The sequence below is a fragment of the Eucalyptus grandis genome, chromosome 1 (genome assembly GCF_016545825.1).
Source record: "Eucalyptus grandis isolate ANBG69807.140 chromosome 1, ASM1654582v1, whole genome shotgun sequence".
Classification (NCBI taxonomy): domain Eukaryota; kingdom Viridiplantae; phylum Streptophyta; class Magnoliopsida; order Myrtales; family Myrtaceae; genus Eucalyptus; species Eucalyptus grandis.
This window is the reverse complement of record NC_052612.1, coordinates 14,688,476-14,708,908: the sequence shown is the minus strand read 5'-3', so window position 1 is coordinate 14,708,908 and position 20,433 is coordinate 14,688,476. Positions and strand designations below refer to the sequence as shown.

At 37.9% G+C, this 20,433-nt stretch overlaps 1 protein-coding gene and 1 long non-coding RNA gene across 2 annotated transcripts; one reads left to right on the top strand and one right to left on the bottom strand.

Moving 5' to 3' along the window:
- Nucleotides 1-5,473: 5,473 nt before the first annotated feature.
- On the bottom strand, nucleotides 5,474-10,432 carry LOC120288048 (disease resistance protein RUN1-like). Its single transcript, XM_039301325.1, has 3 exons — nucleotides 9,794-10,432; nucleotides 7,876-8,157; nucleotides 5,474-6,843 (listed from the first exon to the last, which is right to left on the bottom strand). Exons 1-3 carry the CDS (start codon nucleotides 10,349-10,351, stop codon nucleotides 5,575-5,577), a joined length of 2,109 nt encoding a protein of 702 aa, XP_039157259.1. The 5' UTR covers nucleotides 10,352-10,432; the 3' UTR covers nucleotides 5,474-5,574.
- A 3,402-nt stretch (nucleotides 10,433-13,834) lies between these two features.
- On the top strand, nucleotides 13,835-17,919 carry LOC108958949. Its single transcript, XR_005549186.1, has 3 exons — nucleotides 13,835-14,083; nucleotides 15,336-16,118; nucleotides 17,529-17,919. It is a non-coding gene; the product is annotated as an uncharacterized LOC108958949 (long non-coding RNA).
- The last annotated feature ends 2,514 nt before the right edge of the window (nucleotides 17,920-20,433 follow it).

Below are 20,433 nucleotides of genomic sequence, written 5' to 3'. Positions count from 1 at the left end.
AGTATGATGTATGTCATAATCTTCTAGCTGTTGTTTATCCGGGGAGTTGTTTGTTCACGTTTCCGCATGTGCATGATAACAAGATAAAAAGAATTGGGATGACGACGAGCTTGGGACGTCGCAAAAATAACCCGTCGCTCGTGACCCTGAAGATAGAGTTGGGGTCGTGACATACCTCGTCGGGAGAGTTTGTATAGTAAGAGTATTGACAAAAAGAGTCCCAAAAACAGTGACAATATCGATCCTTATAGTTGAGAGTGCTAGTATGAACAAAATAAAGGAGTTAGGGAAGAGAATAAGAACACAAGAATTATAGTGGTTCGGCTTAATCCAAGCCTACGTCCACTCTCCCACGATAACAGCCTTCTTGGCTGGATTCCACTATGCAATCAACAAGAGATTACAACTCCGAGTGCAAACACTTAGTAGTAGATCACACTATCTCACTAAGTCACTCTCTTGGTATTTCTCTCACGATTACAAACGTTTAAGCTCTCAAGAGACAAGTATATGATCTAAAGTCGCTTAGACTTTGGAATTATAAATTCTACGCTCCGTCTCTTACTTGCTCATCGGTCCATGATCTTCTTAAATACTCCTCCACTTCCAAACTACCGTTGGACAGCATCCCGGAGAATCGTCTTCCAATATACCCATTGGACAGCTCTGTATCTTAGAAGATTTGGTAGCCGTTGAGTGACAAAGGTAAAATCCCAAATTGATTCCGATCGCCCATACAAACGAAATCTTGGTTTCCATAAGTAAAGCTTCTTCGTATAGAAAGATCTTGTCTTCAATCAAATCAATCTTGATGTGGAATCCAAACCAGATCACTAGCCGTTGTATGATTGGGCTTGAGTTACGATTCATCGAATCTGGATGTAAAGTCCGAGTCTTGAGACTTTACGATATGAGTCTTGAGACTTTACAACCTGGGTCTTTAGACTTTACAATCTGAGTCTCGTAGACTTTACAATCTGAGTCTCCACCCGGTTCGGCTTCAGATAGAGTCTGTCTTCGACTTTGAGTCTTGAGTCCGACGTCTTCGACTTTGATAATATCCTTTACATGTTCTAACATCTGCATGGTCTATTACTCAACCATCAAACATGTTAGTAGCCTTTGATTTATTTTGTCATCTTCAAAACATCATAAGGGATTTCCCTAACAATCTCCCCTTTTTGATGATGACAAAACAATCTCTGAATATGCAGATTTAAAAATTTAAATCAAAGGATATCGAAGATAGAAAATAATTGCAGCTCAATATTATGCAATAAATAATATCAACCAATTAGCACATATGCATATTCATATCTTCTCCCCCTTTTTGTCATAATCAAAAAAACAATAATAATAGATTCACGTAGAGAATGATAATCAATATCTTGCATGAATCACAATTTCCACAAATCAGCTTTTATAAAGTAAATCGAATATTAAAGATATGCAATATAGCTCACTTTGATCATATCAGTAAATATCCAATAAAAATCACGGATGCATCATAAAATTCACGTACCATTTTTGTCATAATAAAATGATAATATCAATATGAGATTTGTTAATGACAAAAGGTAATAAGAGATGCACTAACCGGATTTTGTAGAATAAATTCTGACACAATTACCTTTTCTTCCATCCATAATAAGATCACGATCAATCAAAAAGATTTTTCCATAATTGATCAAAGCTCCCCCTCAATTTGTTGCCTTTTTGAGGTGATCACGATTCTTTTCCTTTTCTTTTGGATTCGATTTCTCCCCTTAATTTCCTCATCGGATTCTGAGTCCGGTTCGAATGAGACTCGTTTCTGAGTCTATGTCGATCGACTCGAGATTCTGAATGTTCCATCAAGCATAAATTTTCTTGTTCATCATCTTCTTCTTTTTTGTTCTTTTCTGGCCATTCTGCTTGTATTTTCTTCCATCGAAATATGGTGGCCTTGTGTTGCTTTGCCCTTCCATAAGACTGGTGCCAACATACTAGCCATAAAGAATCTTTAGCTCAAAAGTAAAAACACTTTTATAAACCGAGCACTTGGCTCTGATACCAATTGAGAGTGCTAGTATGAACAAAATAAAGGAGTTAGGGAAGAGAATAAGAACACAAGAATTATAGTGGTTCGGCTTAATCCAAGCCTACGTCCACTCTCCCACGATAACAGCCTTCTTGGCTGGATTCCACTATGCAATCAACAAGAGATTACAACTCCGAGTGCAAACACTTAGTAGTAGATCACACTATCTCACTAAGTCACTCTCTTGGTATTTCTCTCACGATTACAAACGTTTAAGCTCTCAAGAGACAAGTATATGATCTAAAGTCGCTTAGACTTTGGAATTATAAATTCTACGCTCCGTCTCTTACTTGCTCATCGGTCCATGATCTTCTTAAATACTCCTCCACTTCCAAACTACCGTTGGACAGCATCCCGGAGAATCGTCTTCCAATATACCCATTGGACAGCTACGTATCTTAGAAGATTTGGTAGCCGTTGAGTGACAAAGGTAAAATCCCAAATTGATTCCGATCGCCCATACAAACGAAATCTTGGTTTCCATAAGTAAAGCTTCTTCGTATAGAAAGATCTTGTCTTCAATCAAATCAATCTTGATGTGGAATCCAAACCAGATCACTAGCCGTTGTATGATTGGGCTTGAGTTACGATTCATCGAATCTGGATGTAAAGTCCGAGTCTTGAGACTTTACGATATGAGTCTTGAGACTTTACAACCTGGGTCTTTAGACTTTACAATCTGAGTCTCGTAGACTTTACAATCTGAGTCCTGTACCCAGTTCAGCTTCAGCATAGAGTCTGTCTTCAGACTTTGAGTCTTGAGTCTGACAGTCTTCAGACTTTGATAATATCCTTTACATGTTCTAACATCTGCATGGTCTATTACTCAACCATCAAACATGTTAGTAGCCTTTGATTTATTTTGTCATCTTCAAAACATCATAAGGGATTTCCCTAACAATAGTAATGGACAAGGTTTCAATTACTCTGAAAATATTAGACAAGCCTTTTGGGATCTGGCTCGAAAATTGACTCAGGAACGCATGATTCAATCATGAAGAGAGTCTAGAAGATAGAAAGATTTTCTTCCTTTTCCTTGCCAAATTTGATGGAAACGGTGCCATCTTTTTTTCTGCCGAACTCAGAGTCTAAGGATTGGAGAGGCTTGTTGTTTTGATGTAGTTTTTCATAGTTGGTCATTTAGGTTTCTGAAAGAAGCTTGGCCAATTTTTCTCTTGGGATATGTCTAGGAACATGAATGCAGGATACTTGGTCATTCTGCATAGAAATGAATAGAGAGTCTGGAAGATAGAAGGATTTTCTTCCTTTTTCTAGCCAAATTTGATGGAAACGGTGCCATCTTTTTTTTCTGCCGAACTCAGAGTATAAGGATTGGAGAGGCTTGTTGTTCTAATGTAGTTTTTCATAGTTGGTAATTCAGGTTTTTGAAAGAAGCTTGGCCAATTTTTCTCTTGAGATTTGTCTGGGAACATGAATGCAAGATGCTTGGTCATTCCGCATAGAGATGAATAGAGCATCTTCATTCCAATTCTGGAAATTCAAATCAAGAGTATGATTCTGCACTCAATAAACTATTTGATAGTGCAGTATTGCTACAATAGAGTCAACGGTCTGGGGAGCTCCAATGAGCTGGATTTGGACTTTTAGAAAACAGAGTAGCTAGGGGTCTGAAAGAGTGATATTGAAGTTTGGATATAAGGTTACAAAGATTGTTCCAGCATTCAAAGTGGTTTGGACAATACCAATACAAGCATGCTAGTATTCTAGAAACCAAGTATCCAATATGGCTATTCTGGCCACAACTGGCAAGCCTTTATGATCGTGAAAGGTGAGAGCAAGACAAACATGAGAGTACCCTTGTTGAGTCCATTGCCTGGGAAATTCTAACGAAATTTGAAGAGTAACAAAATACTCATTTTCTCTTTACCAAAAAAAAAAAAAAAAACAAAATACTCATTTTCAATGGCAGGGATGGGATGTTGATCAAACTTTGAGAACTTGACGTACTCATTTACTTCCTTAGGAGTTTGGCGGATAAGTAGTCGAATGGAGCGGATGGGAGAAAATGATGAAGTAGACTTAGCAAAAGTAAAATAGGGGTTTATAAGGGGGAGTTTGGTTTCATCACTAAAAAAAACTTCATAAAGATAGTCGATCTTAGAAGCATTTGACACACGAAAATTTGAAAGAGTTGAGGGAGATGGGGATAAGGTGAGAGTAACCGATGCTTCTAGTATTTCGAGTCCATTGATGGTATCAGAGCCATGATTTCATTTGTAATAAGATCTATTCCATACGCTCGGTAGGTGAATCCAGTATTAAGAAGATCTTTTCACACCATGACTCGTGTCTTCGTCAGTGATGAGCACACGTCAAAAATTCATTCTTCAATAATTACGTCGTTGCCAGTTGGTAGTGGGTACCTAGGTTTGGCTTCCTTTGCACTATTGTCGTACGAAAACAACCATAACATATTAAATAAACACAGATCTAACATGTGGAGGAGCAAATCTTCATAATTCAACAAGAAGCCAAACTAGAAGTAGAGAACCTGTACACAAGCAAAGCAAAGGGGCATGAAATCTCCAAAAGCATATTTATCAAACTCCCAAATCTAGATCGGAAGAAGATAGCATCTAAATCTAGGACTAGATTAAGAGAGTTCAAACTCTCAAATTGAGAACTAGATAGGGAGAAGAGACCTCCCAAATCCAAATCGAGAGAAAAAAAAAACTAAGAAAAGAATAATAAACGCAAACAAAATCAACAAAAGAGGTGGGTGAGACTAGCTTAAACCCTCCCCCATGATTGAAGGTTGAAGAAGACGATGGAAAAAGAAAGAAAAAGAGTTTCCAGCTCCCTCTGAAGTTGCCTTTGAACTGAATTGCTTGTTAAGATAAGTTTCTAAGTTAAAATTTAGGTTAGTCTATTTCCTAGCTTAAAGTAGATAATATCTCACTTTTTAATCATGAATTTTGATGAAAAGCACAAAAAATGTCACGTGCATGTCATATAGATTGATTGCATCGCATCCACGTCATTTGCCATGTCATATAGTTTAAGTCATGTAATTAATGCATGTCCTAGCCAAGTATCATTTAGTAATTGCATGATAGGCTTGTTAAATCAGGTTGCATGTCATGGAGAGTTAATTAAAGGCGCATGTCATGTAGAGTAGTTGCTTATAAATTATTGTCCGTCATTAGAATTAGGCCAGTAGTATTTTTTTGATCTGATTTAGGCCAGTAGTTAAATTGCATGAAATAACTAGGGTCAAAGAATTTTTCCCAAAAAGCTGCTTGTTCTTCCAACGTCTTGTAATTTCCACCTTATCAACATCGAGTATTCTGACCGAAGAAAAAACATCGAGTATAAACCAGAATGCCTGGTATTATAAGAATCAAACAGAAGATAAAAGTCTAACACGCTATGTAAACAAAACAAACACGTTAGTAGACGACCTGCGAGCAACCACAACCTTCAAATACAGAACTTGCAAAACAATTATTAATCTAAAATTATAATTCTCGATATCATGTTGAGGATGAAGAATCACAGGATTCAACACCATCAAGCCAAGGTATATTAGGGCATTCTCGTATACGTAAGTTACGGAGAGATTGTAAACGTTCTAGACCGGTGACTTCCATTAGCTCGTAGCACTCCTCAAGATACAATTCAGATAAGTGCTTCAAGTTCGACAAATCCGTCACCGCTTTCAATTTTCCACAACGTGTAATAGAAAGCATTGATAGCCCAATGGGAAGCTTTGGAAGATATTCAAGCCAAGGGCAATCAGAAAGAGTGAGTTTCTTGAGAAGGGTTAGTTGGGAAAGTTGTGGCAACGCTGGACTCTGGCAGGTGATACGTAGAGCAGTTATGCCAAAGGGCAGTTCTGGCAGTCCTCGAAGCTTTTGGCAATATCGAACACTCAGGTTTTGGACAGAAGACAGCTTAGAAATGCTTTCTGGCAAGCTTGTAATGTCCGACTTCTCTAAATTAAGCTTGTTTAGCGAAACCAGTTCGCCCATATTACTAGGTAGTCCTTCTAGATTTTTGCATCCTGAAGCTCTCAAATCTTGGAGTTTCGTCAACATTCCGATGGCACCAGGCAATTCTGTTATGCGAGTTCGACAAATGTCCAAGATCCTCAAGTTCTGCAGATTCCCAATGCTTCTAGGTAATTCTGCAATTGCTGTCCTTGCTAAATGTAGTTCGGCCAACAATTCCAACTTTCCGATCGAATCAGGAATTTCTCTCAGCAAGGAGCATCCCCATAATAACAAGCACTGCAAAGATGCTAGATGGCCTATGCAGCTGGGTATGCAGCCTAAGGATGCACAATTAGAGGCATCAAGAGTCTTGAGCTCCTTCAAAGAACCAATGGATTTAGGTAAGCCTTCAATCCGTGTCCCAGATATGTCCAACAGAGTTAACGACACAAGAGAGCCCATGGATTCTGGAAGTTGAGCTAGTCGTCTACAAGACGAGGCACTTAGTTTCTCCAACTTCATCAAACAACCTCTCGAAATAGGAATCTCTTTTATATTAGTATGATCTAAGATAAGCTCACTCAATTCTTCCATTCTACCTACTCCAACCGGTAGCTCCTCCAATCTCTTACAACTCTTGACATTCAAGGAGACAAGGGTCTTGATGTCACCAATAGAAGGATGAATCTCTTGTAGATGCCAACATCCTTCCAGCAAAAAAATCTCTAAGCTTTTGAAAGCAGACAAATCAGGAGTTCTTCTCATAGATCGACAATTCAGAAGGTTGAGAACTTTGAGCTGGGCTGCCATCTGAAAAAAACAAAAAAACAAAAAAAAAAGAGAGAGGATACCTCAATGAGTTTGGACTGCACTTCCAATACTTCTCATTCTTGTTTGGACAATTTAAAATTCCAAAAAAAATTAGCAATGCACCGTACTCCTTTAATTTAGACTATTTAAAACACCATATAAATGTTTCATAGCTCAGTTCCCATGCTTCCATTGCTATAATACTCCACTGTGTCACGTTTTTTATATTGAAACATTCCTTAAGTAGTAGTGTTTGGCTACATCACCAACATAGAAATAATTTTTTAGCAAATCTATAGCAAAAAGAATGGTGGGGACATACCAGTGTTTAACTTTATTTTCTTACTGCAGTAGGCATATCTTCCAATTTGGCAAAAATAAATATCAACTAGCTAGCACTCACAAAACAAACATATAATTCGCCCTCACAAAGACCATTATGAAGCAATGCACTTATTTTCAAGCATTAGTGTTTACTTTTGTTTTTAAAATAATTGATTCTGTATATGACCATTCATATAGTGTTTCAGGTCAAAAACAGTAAAGAATGTTTCTTTGAACATACCAAACTATACCAAAACGTAACTTTTCATTTTTCATGAAAGAAGATTGACATGGATACGTAACAAGAATTGCTAAAAAGAGATGCATCAGGAGAGAATCACTTAGAAGCCACAAACCATTTAGATTAGAAAAACTCAAGATAGGCACATATATAGTAATTATGTTTCTAATAGATCTTAATTAATGCAGTTAAAACAAGTTTTCTTTTTTCAGTATGTCTAGTGTTAACCATGATTGTTTGTTTTGTTAAGATAATACTAATTAAAGATATATAGGACAGAAGCTTATCATATATTTAGGTGCCTACAAATTCCTCTTATATTAAGAGAATTATCCTTATTCTGAGGAAGGATATTAAACCTCTCCCCAAAAAAAAAAAAAGAAAAGAAAGGAGCAAAGGGAAACTTGGTGAGATTGGATCTTCAACATGCGATTGTCCACAAGAGATATGCCTTCTACACATCTTACCTTGAGTGGACCCCAACCTCCCCAATCCTCTGAAATCCCACTCCACGACAGATCCAGCACAACTAATTTCTTCAGATGAAAGTTGGCCGCTGTGAAATTCAAGGGACAATCCTCCCATTGAAGCCATCTTAATTGAGGAAGCAAGTTCAGGAAATCTCCAACAAGATTCGCAGTGTTCACTTGAAGGAACCTCAAATGGGTCAGTTCTTTAAATATTTCACCTGCGTAGCTTCTTCTACAACCAAATTTGTCTAGACGAAGGGCTTCAATCTTACCAGTGGCCTGCAATTAGAAAACATTGTGGATTGTAAGTTTGAAATCATGAAATGAAAACAATTGTATTTAAGAAAAGCCGGACTAATTTCAATAAGTTGTCATACTATAACGGTGTAGCCTTCTGACTTTCAACTTCCTGAAATGCAGGTTTTGCTTGAAAAACATTCATCTAATTTATGTGAAAACGTGAAGCTCACAAGGGTGTTTCCGAACTTCTACTTTCCAACTATGCCCTTTGCAATCTGCACCTTATAAATTCCCAGAAATTGCACCTTTCAAATATACAATAGAGGCCTCTCTTTATGCACACGCCATTTTAAATATATCTAGAAAAATTCAGGCCCTTTATATGTGAAACAACACAACCTTGACTCATGGCTTTTATATGTACAACAACATCACTCTTACAGTACAAATACAACCATCAAACTTGCCATCAAAGCAAATATCAAAATGAAAAAAATCCCAATTGTAGAATCCCCCTCTTTTTTTGTTGTACCTAGATTGCAATTCTCAATAGCAAAATGAAAACGAGAATGTAATCCATAGATTTACATACGTGTTTTACTTTCATTTCCTATCATGTGTATTTTGAATAACTGTTTTTCATTCTTTATGGAAGAAAATTTGGTCATTTATCAAATGTTATATCAAGATTCTTACTCCTCTTGTTTACAGCCGTTTGATGCTATCTTTTCATTGTTGTGTTGATTTTCTCACAGTCAAATCCAAATTTTTTTATCAATTTGCTGATAAATTAATGAGATCTTGTTTACAGACAGACTGGACATGAAGAGTGATCAAATTGGATTTTGAAGGAAATCAAGCCTTTTACATTTTCTTTTGTTGCAATAAAGTATTTTAACAACTCAAAATTGTCCATCATCACAAAAATAAAAAATAAGAAATAAAAAGCTAGCAAATTCATAGAAAGAAATTTATCCCCAATTATAAAAAGCCTATAGAGTGATATTATTGGAGGGTTATATTACACAGTTGCACATATAGCATAAACAAATATGAAAGCCACCAACAAATTGACATTGTTAACTAACGCTTGACGACAAAGGACTTGATTGCACAAACTGTGAAAGATAAAGGGCTACATTGATCTAAAAATGTAAGGGGCGCAACTTGAAAAATACAGAACCATGATAGCTAATGGTCACAAATGAAGAGAGATCTCATTGATCATAGAAAACAACTCACGAGAGAAGTCAGTACTCAGTAAAAGGAAAAAGAAAGAAAAGAACTCACAAGAAATCAAAAGAAAAATCCAAACATCAAACACGCGAATCATACAGATATGTGGAACATGGGCCCCAACAATTTATAGATGTCATGTTTTCTCTGAAAGTACTCTGTCAATCATTACATTTTCGTAGTTTTGTTGTGGCATTGAAGTTACCAAAAGAGTGTTCTCATCACATTATTATTATGAGGTATATATCATTAATAACCAAGAAACTGCTCCTCTGATTATGTCCCAGAATCAGGCAAGAACAGCAATTAAATGAAGGAGCTCTTTGTTGGTAAAAGCAGCAAGTTTCGAGATTCAGGATTGACAATAATTTTTACCTCAAACAAGAAAGAGAAGATGGACTCACATTCAATGACTAAGCCAAGTAGAGAAAACGCTTACCTTGTTGTTGTCAAGCACCTTGATGGCTTCCTCATAAATCCATAATCTGCTACGGCCTTGAGGCTCCTTTTGATTTTCTAGGCGAACAATTTCCCTTCCAAAATCTCTCGCTTGATTATGCATCGGTAGCTTGCCGTCTTTATCAATTTTAATTAAGGACATAAGACACAATACTTCAATCCCATTCTCTGGGAAAAAATCACATGCATCCCACATGTAAGTTGGACTTTGTTTAGATGATCCAATAAAAAAACATGCAATATCCAAAAATATCTGTTGCACCTGATGATCTAATGCTTCATAACTTATACTCAAAGTCTCTAGGACTTTCTTATCGTGCACTTTCTTTAATTTCTTCGATGTATCTTCCCATACTTCTTTTGGCTTTCCACATAAGAATGAACCAATCACTTCAAGAGCTAATGGATGCCCCCCGGCAGTAGATACGACATCACGAGAGAGAATCCGATAACCACTTTGGGGAAAATCCTTCCGAAATGCATGTCTACTAAATAATATCAATGATTGAGTTAGAGACAACTCGTTGACTTGGTACATGTAGCCTACACCAGTCTCATCAAGAATGCTCTTGTTTCTAGTTGTGACAATGACTATACTTCCCGCTTGAAACCAACTACCATCTCCAGGCCAAAGCATTCAACGATTCTTGTCATCAATATCATCAAGAAGAATAAGGACTTTCTTACTTGTAAATCGAGATTTGATGACACCAATTCCTTCGTCAACATTAGACACATCATGTGGATATCTTAGTATATCGTAAATGAGATGCTTTTGTAGGCATTCAATACCCTTGTGCTGAGATGTTTCTCGAATATCCGCCACAAAGCTAAGATACTCAAAATGACCAGAGAGTTTGTTGTATAACAACTTTGCAAGAGTTGTTTTACCGATGCCGCCAAATCCATAAATTCCAATAATCCTTGTATCATAGAATTTAGCATCTATTAAGCTCATTACCTGTTGCACACGAACATCAATTCCCACCAACTGTTCAGGAATAGTTAGCTGAATTTTTAACTCACTCATAACTTTTCTAACAACAATTTTAACCAATTCTCCTTCATGCCTGTCAAATAATAATAAGTTTCAGTATAGGATGGCAATATTAATATTCTTTTCAAGTAAGATCTGGTTATGAGAAACTAAACAAAGTTTTGGTGGAGAATAATGTACCCTTTATTAACTTTGTATGATTCCCATCCCTTCAAGAAACTAACTTCTTCGAGCGCTTCTTCCCATTCCTTCACAACCTTTACATCCAAATTCTCTTTATGTGCATCGATAGCATCTCCCAAACTTCCTATAAGATGTCGCAATTGCGAGGGTTCCACTTTGTAAAATATGGGCAACACCATTTGCCCTCTGCTTCTCTTGCACTTCAACATTTGAGCCAGCTCGCGAAGGCACCATTTGCTGGAAGCGTAGTTCTCTGAGATAATCGGGATCGAGATCTTACACTGCTTAATAATACAGAGAAGCTCAGGACCAATCTCCTCACCACCATAGAGCTCATTGTCATCTCTGAATACATGAATTCCTGCATTGACAAGGCCAATATAGAGATGATCGGTGAAGCCCTTTGCGAGTGTCTTCCCCCCTAAAGCTCAAGAATACTTCATAGTCATTTCCTTTTGGCTTTTTGGTTATGCATTCATGATCACCTACATGTGGAGAGGTCGATGAGGAAGATGCCCCATACACCGGATCTTCTGGATCAGTGGGTTCTCTTCTTTTCATCTCAAGAGGATTGTACTAATACCCAGGCAGTAAAAGAGATTTACGGAGCAGAGCCTCAAAAGAAGAGGAATAAGAAATCCCAGATCCGGCAACTGCAGAAATGTCTCTCAAAACTCAACTCGGAGCTACATTCGAACAAAAATAGAAACTCTCATACAACTAATCAGAAGAAAATGGAGCAATCAAAACAGGAAACGGAGAAGAGAAGAGCAAGGAGTCGCTGATTGCCGGAGAAGTGCTCAGACAAGTAAATCCACCCACTGCTGTGATCTCCACCGATTCTCAGCCTTCGACGATGGATAACCAACACACAACGCTTTCCACTGTGCGTGCTCGAACGATGCTGAGTTCTCGCCGTCAAACGATGCAAGACCCTTCATGCTAATCAAACAGCTGCAACACATGCTGCACGGACGGCAATTACTGCACATGTAATTTCCGCGGCATTAGTCAGAAGATGCGCAGAACCTAACCTGCGCAGGGGTTTTGATCGAAAGCGAGCACGACTTCAGGAGTACTCTGGGATTTGCAGGAAAGCTCGCGATAATTTCGTCCTGAGGAGCCGGAGACCCGACCAGAGGCCCGAGGTCGATCGTGGAAGCGGAGATGGCGATGCGTGGAAGCCATATCAGATGGAACCAAATGGAAGAAAAAAAAAAGGATTGAAGCCAGAAAACTCACCGCCCAAATGGGTACACCGGCAGCGCTACAGCGTTGCGTGCGCCGTGATTTTTGCTGGGGAAAATCGTCGACGGATTCGCGAGATCAGCGAGGCTTGTTGCCTCGGCTTCGCCGAGACGGTCGACTTGCTTCAGCGCACGAACTGAGGAAAAGGCTTCTCTTGGGAATCTGATGCCTCGTCTTCAATGAGCTTGAGCACAGATCGTGATTAAGCCAGGATGGGATGTGGACCCTCTTTACCAGGCCCAATATCAAGAAATTTCGAATAATCCACTCTTTAATACAGGCCAACAAAGTGGCAGACTTATGTCGTAAAAGCCCATCGACTAAAGTCCCTCCCTTGTAATTGGCTTTCTAGCCCTACTCAGGTTTCGGATTCGCTTGACACAGGAGCCCATTTGGGAAATGCTTGCAATTTCAAGTAGCCTCCGAGGGCTTTTAGCTCAAGGCACATGGAGAGCATTGAGAAGTAGCTTTTCCAACCTCCGAATGGCCTATTTATGGAACCTCTTATTCTCACGGAAAAATTATCTAGAAAATCCCAAATCTATTACAATTTTATCAATTCAATCCTAAATATTTTTATATTTTGTCAATTGAATCCATCCGGCCAATTTTTACCGAAAATTGCTAACATGAATGGCCACTAAATTTTATGTTGTTATTAAATTAATTTCTATTTAAAGAAGAGAAATTTTGTATCGTTATCAAACGTGTATTTTGCTCAAAAACTTAATATAATAGTTATTTTTCATGCCCAAGTGGAACTTCACCTTTCATATAAGTACTTGTGGAACCCATAAGATATCCCCCGATCGGGTAAGGCTCGAGCTTAAATCGAAGCGAATGATTTAAATGCAAAATTATTTGCACCACCACATATCTTTATTCTTTTGATGAGAAAATTCGCCCATGAAATTTCATTCCTTGTTCTTTAATACAGTTCCGCCCGAGCAATTGTGGGAATGGCCGTAATGCTAATTATACTAAAAAGTTAGTTTGCAGAATTAATTTAGTACGCCATCTGTGAGATTGAGAGTGAAGTCGCTCTCTGTTTGCCTTTTCTTTGCAATAGAGTCACGGATTTGGTGATTGTTAATGAAGGTTAAAAATTTGGTCAAAAAAATGAAGGTTAAAAATAGATAATCATAGTAGAAATTAAGTGAAATTAGACTGATATTTTTAACATTTATTATTTAGTACATGGGTAATTTAGAAATAAATCTATTTTCTTTCATTTATTAAAAGTAATATTAGAATAAGTGGAGAAATAAATGAGGTAGAAACGGTTTTTTTTCCTGTTTTCCTCGGAAAATCTCCGGAAAAAGGAAAATAGCGTTTTTAAACTTGGAAAATGCATAACTATGCACTTTAAAAGGTTTCGGGCGCATGATTTTGACTAAATAAAAATTTTCCAATCTACGATCTTGGGAAAATGTAAGATATGCGTAACAAAAACGACATATGGGAATGGAAACTGGAGTCTTGTTTTTCGGAAATATTAATAAAAGGAAAAAAGAAAGACGAAGAAAGAAAAACCTAAAACACCCTTTTAATATATTTCGAGTAAACTTGGCCCCCTCACCCGTGCATATATTGTTTCCCCATTTGCGCCGGCTCTGCGTCCATGGCCGCGAGGCCGCGAGGAGTTGAAGCTGCGGGGGGTTTTCAAGAAGAGTCCTCTTTCCGTGTTTCTCCGCATTTTCTTTTTGATGGGGCGTCGAAGAAGTTGTGGGGTTTCGATTCTTTCTTCCATTAGCATGTTTACTCCCCAGAGGAAGGCATACCCGGCGCTCTCGCTGCCGCCGCGAGGAGCGGTGGAGTAGTTAGTTTACCTTAGCTAAATGGGTAAAATTTGATAGATATTGTTGATTATGGCTTATTGCTTTTTTTAACCATTTCTAAGGCTTGGAGTAGTTAGTTTACCTTTAGCTAAATGGTTTCTTGGATATCAGTTGCGCTAGAATAGTTAGCTTTTGTTGTATTTGACCGAATGCAGCACCTTGTATCCGTAGTTGAGTTCGGTGCGCTAGAGAGAGAGAGAGAGAGAGAGAGAGAGAGAGGATAGTAGTGTTTAAGGAATAGGGTAAATATTTTTTGAGATAAACCGGGCATACTATTAATTATTGACACCATGCTTGTTCCTTTGAGTGTATAAAGCTGTTCTGGGTTAGTAATAGCTTCTTGCGATGGTATTATAATGTTCTATGCACCTGTTTGCAGGATGGAAATTTTGGTGTGTAATTTACCTACCCGAGTAAACAGAGCATGAGATGTGGTTTGGGATAGGTGGGCTCATTACTTTGTGTAACATCCCATTCATCGATCAGTCGAACCCTCCTAGGGAGATATTATGCTCCTTTGTATGCAGCAAGACTTTTCAGACGTTAGTAGATGATGTGAAAAGTGAGATGTCACAGGATCGCCTCTTTGTTTGCTACAATTCAAGAAGCATCTTGTGCAATCGAGGTGCATGGCATGGGACGTGGAAGGACATGGATGCCATAAAGTGATCTGGTTGTCCTGAGATGACTTGTTAACATGTTATTAGTCTTTAAATGGACTTGGCAGTTTAGCAGTTATGAGACCTATCAAGCTACTTCAGGAAAAACTACCCTCAAATCCTCTTACGTAAATTACCATTTACGTAAGCAGGTTAGTAGGAATCCCAAAAGTATTTTAGGAGAGTTATGGGGTTCTTTGGAATTTTTCAAAGTGTGGGGCAAGATAAGCCTCTCAAATACGACTCAAATGGCAACTGATCTGTGACTCAATCCTGCCGAGATGAACACGCAAGATGTTGCTTAATACTCGACATTTCTCATTTGGTTATTTATTATGATTTTTTGTTTGCAGTAATTGTTGGAAGAATTGTGTCTGTTATTTTGGATGATGGCAGTGTTGTTTCTCGGTGAGGTTCACAGTGGAAGTGTACTTTTGCCAACTTGGATGTGCAATGGCCACAAAATCTCATGTTTATCTGTATATGTAGTGTTGAACTAGGTTAAGCAGTTGGCATTTAGGAATTTTAAATTCCCTGAAAATCTTATTTACTGAGATCTAGCAGTTGTTGTTAACCTAAATTGAAGTCTGTTGGCAGCTATTTGATTATTAGTATAATATGGGGCTGCTTCTGATCTACAAAAAAGGAGTGGAATCGAAGTTTGAAGAGTTAGGTCAAGCATCATCAGAAGCACAACAGCTCCTCCAACAAGAACGATCAGCCCATCTGATTCAATGTCTGAAGCTGAGAAGAAAGAGGAAAATCTGAGGAAAGCCTTGGCTTTTGAAAGGCAATGCGTGGCAGATGTATGCTACCTCTTGCTGATGGTCTTGCAATTTGAATTTTCTCTTATTTGAATGCTCTAGATTTTGCATTGCATTTTAACTGTCTTATATTTTGGAAATAGAGTCAACTAATGACAGGCTGTCTACTGAATTTGTGTTGCTTAAATTTCATTCATGCGCACGAGGGATTGCTAAATCAGATCATTTAAAGGTAACGCAAACTCAATTGCAAGATGATTCTTCTATGATCTGGCATAATGACCATACTCCCGGTGGAGAACTCTTGCTGGAGCACTAGTTTGATTCCCATTGCCAAATCATGTGTTGCTATTCATGTTAGATTTCTGGAGACATAAGATCTGAGGAAAGCCTTGGCTTTTGAAAGGCAATATGTGGCAGGTGTATGCTACTTCTTGCTGATAGTCTTGCAATTTGAACTTTCGGTTATTAGAATGCTGTAGATTTTACGTTGTGTATATTTTCACTGTCTTCTATTTTGGAAAAACAGTCAACTAATGACAAACTGTTTGCTGAATTTGTGTTGCGCAAACTTCATTCATGGGCACTAGGGATTGCTAAATTGCATAGTTGAAAGGTAAAACAAGCTCAATTGTGAGATGATTCTTCTATGATCTGAAATAAGCATAAAGAACTCTTGCCGGAGCACTAGTTTGCTTCTGATTGCCAAATTATGTGTTGCCATTCATGTTAGAATTCGGAAGACATAAAATATTGGGTACTTCTCTCACCTAAGATCCATTCTCATGCATAAGGAATCAAAAGTAGGCAATGGATTTCAAGTGCAGAATTTTTTCTGGACTAGTTAGTCCACACTGTTGCCGAGTGCCACATTATGATATTTCATCCCCGTGGACAAGGAATCAAATGTAGGCACTGGGATTGATCAAGTGAGGAATTTTCTCTAGACTAGTTAACCCAAGTTATTGCATTAGTGCTAGATCCCTTGTGTGAATATGTGTGTTCATCATGAGTATATTTAACTGCCTGCGGAGTCTATGATCAATGCCGTGCTTAATTTATCACTTCTCGTATGTAGGACTTGTGTCTTTCTTTTTTTCTTTTTTCTTTTTTCTGTCCTCATTTCTTTTCTTGTAATTGGTCTCTTGTGTCTTGGTAAAGTAGGACTTGTGTGAAAATGTTCAATTTTTCTATTTCCAGACAATTTTATTGACTATATGTAGCCAACTCAAGCATATAAATCAACAGTTTGTGTTTGCTTGATTGGAGGGTGGCTTAGCCACTCTGGTTGATTGTGTTAATCTGGCGGTTGATGAATCTGAGAGTGTTTTACTGATTCTTCAAAAAAGTTCAAGATCTTTGTCCTTGCTTTATATTTTCATGAATTATTGGTGAAAATCTTCTTGTGCCAAAAAGATTAACGAGAGCGCTGTTTTAGCTTTTTTTGGTTTTTGTGGGGTTATGGTATAATTTGGCAAGAGCTTGCTCCTTTCATTCAATTGAATTTTCAGTTTTGTGGCAACAGGTCACCATCTTCTTAAAAGTAAGTTTTCTAACTCCTCTGTAAAAGCCAAGCGCGAAAAGGAAAAGAAGTATTGCTTTTGTAAGCTCATTTCACGCATTAGGAATTTATGCCATTATGGATCTTATTTCCTAGCCTCCCTTTCCCTACAATTTGACCCTTTTCAGACATGAAGGTCTATGATTGCTCTGCGCACACATAGAGTTGCAGGACATGCATAGGCCTGTTTTAGACCAATTTATGTCTTGGGTAAATATTAAATTGTCAACATTGGTTTAATATGTGGCGATTTGGGGCCATATTTCCTATTTTAGTATAAAAAATCGAGTGTTATCTTTGTTTCTTCCTTTGCAAGAGTTGCACTTCAAATGGGAAGATATAATGAGAGCCACTCCTCAACTTGATTTTTTGAATATATCTTATCTCATGTGAGCTGGAAGTGAACGTGATTAGCGTTTGAAGTCTTCCATATTTTTGTTACATAGATGAACTTTGTTAATGCAGCTTGAGAAGGCTCTGCACGAAACATATAATGAGCAAGACCAAATAAAGCTTGATTCTGGGAAGAAGTTGGCTCAAGCAAGTGCTTTGACTATTGGAATTGAGGATAGGTCATTGGAGGTGAAAGAGAAGCTGCATGACGTTGATGCCAAGCTTGCCGAGGTCAGCAGAAAAAGTTCGCAATTGGACTTGAAGATGCAAAAGATGGAGGCATGCGAAAGTGTACTTTAAAGGGAGCGTTTGTGTTTGAAAACTGAGTATGCTCTTTTCAACTTGTGCATCTTTATGCATCATGCATGATTGTGTTGTTTACATTGCCATAGCTGTAAGAAGTTTTTAACAAGTGATGTTGTAAATCTGCCCTTTTATGGCTGGCAGGAAGCGCACAAGGCCACTTTTTATAAACAGAGAGAAGATTTAGAAGAGTGGGATCAAAAGTCGCAGGGAAGGGAAAAGAAGCTGTGTGAGGATAGGAGAATCCTTTCCATGAACGAGGAAAAGGCCAATGAAATTGACCAACTTCTTATGCAGAAGGAGATGGATCTTGAAGAAGCTTACAGAAACACGATGCCATCCCAATCAATGTTGTTTGAGAAATTCATACATATAAATCAAGTTTAGCGGACTTGGCTGCAAAAGAAAAGGTAAGTTCACTGTTCAGTGTTGCTGGTTCTCCTGTCAGTCTTTGCAATCAACCTACATCATATTTTTCCAATAGTCGCTTAGTTCACTTTTCAATTTGGTTGCAGGAAGTACAGTAAGAAGAAAGCATAATAAGATCAAAAGAGGAAAAGCTACTTGCATTGAAGAACAATCTGAATCTGGGAGATAGTGTGAGTTGGATGCATAATCTATCTCTAGAAATTACTGATTTATTACATACTGTAGCAAGTTATTGAAGATGGACTTGAATTTGATGGTTTTCCTACTTGTGATCATTATTTTGTATCTCAAGGTGAATAGTATTCATACTTCATTCATCTTCTTGTGGGTGTTGGATAAATTCTTTTTGGACAGAATAGCTTTATTATTTTGGTAAGTATAGTCCAACTAATTTATAAAATTGCCGTGTCACATGCTTCTTGTCCTTGTCAATGATGCTGCTTATGATTCAACGCAAATGTGATTAGCTGAAAAGGCATTTTCTTTGTGGGAAAGGAGAGATGCTGATAGGTTGGCAATTCATATTCTTGTGCACTGAGGATTGATGATGCCTTTTTTCCTTTCGTGTATTCATTTGATGTAGCGCTCAAATTTTAAATGAGGATATTTTTTTGTTAATACTTCACCAGAACTAATATTTCGTGCTAAATCACTCAATGGTTAATTGACTAGACCCAATCCCATGTTGCTTGGTGTGGCGAATGTTGGATATTAGGTCCTGCACAGTATAAAGCAGAGGTAGTACTGGGAAGTAGAAACAATTCTTGTCGATTTCCTTATTTTGTGAATCATGTCAGTGAACATTTTTATGCATAGGGGTTTCCTTCCATGCTTTTGTGTTGATCGATCTGTCTTTTAGGGTAATTTGTGAAATTTACTGTGGGTGCCCTATGTTTTATTTTCTTTTCACCTTTGTTTCAATTGATTTTATTTGGGTAAGTTTTATCATGACAGTTTCCACTTTATATGATTGGATTGGATGGGATAATATGGCGTGTTATGGCTCATGTCTAGCAGTGTAGAATTGATTCCTGCTTGCTGTGCAGGTAAAGATCCAGAAACTTGTCGATGAGCAAAAGGCCACCTTGGATGGTAAAATGCTCAGCTTTGAGACTGAATTGGAAGAGAGGAGGAAATCTCTTGACAAGGAACAAGAAATTGAGCGGAAGGAAGTTGAAATAAACCACAAAGGACAGAAGTTGGTGAAGCGAGAGTCTGCTGTGGATGCAAAGACAGAGATTTGAGGAGGAAGATAAGGACCTTAAGTCAATGTTGAAAATATTGAAAGAGATAGAAGCCCATAATAGTTGAGGAGAAGAAACTGGAGGTGGAGAAGAAACAGTTATCTGGTGAGAAAGAGGCCTTAGAGAATCTTAAAGATGAAATTGAGAAAATGAAAGCAGATATTGCTGAAAAGACACTGGAGATCAAAGAGGAGAGTGAAAACCTTAGATTAAATGATGAGGAGAAGTTGGAACATCTCCACTTGCAAGCAGAATTGAAGATGGAGATAGAAAAGTGCCGATTTCAACAGGAGTTGCTTCTTAGAGAAAGTGAAGAGCTGAAAGAAGAAAGAGAGATTTGAGAATGAGTGGGAAGCCTTGGATGAGGAAAGAGCTGCACTTATTGAAGAGCAAAGGCAGTTTCTGGAACAGAAAGAGAAGTCGGGAAAATGGCATTCTGAACAAGAGAGGGAGCAACACGAAATGGAAGAGTATATGCGGAGGGAGTTGGAAGCGATAAAACTGGAGAAAGAATCATTTGCTGCCAAGATGAAACATGAGGAATCTGATTTATCTGAGAAAGTGCAGAATGAGTGCAATCGAATGCTCTGATATATTTCCTTGTTCCGTCTACTTTACTGTTCGATTGCTTGTTTCCACGACATCGTGAAAACTTTTTAGTCTAAAGTCAAAATGCTCTCCCAAATGTTTTTTGGGTTACTTAAAATGAGAAAACACTATTGTATCTTTTGGGGAGAATCACCAATCAGCCTTAAGGATGTCAATTTAGTTCTTAACTTTTTAATTTTATCAATTTAAGTCCTACCCTTTGCGAAAATTTTCAATATAGGATTTTCAATCAATTTTTACTGAAAATCACGAACATGACGGTCTAGTTATTGCCTTTCGTCCTACGTGGAACATTGTCATGTCTACGATTTCCGACGAAAATTGATAAAAATTCTAGACTAAATTGGCAAATTTGAAAGTTTAGTACTAAATTGATAACTATGCCATAAGTA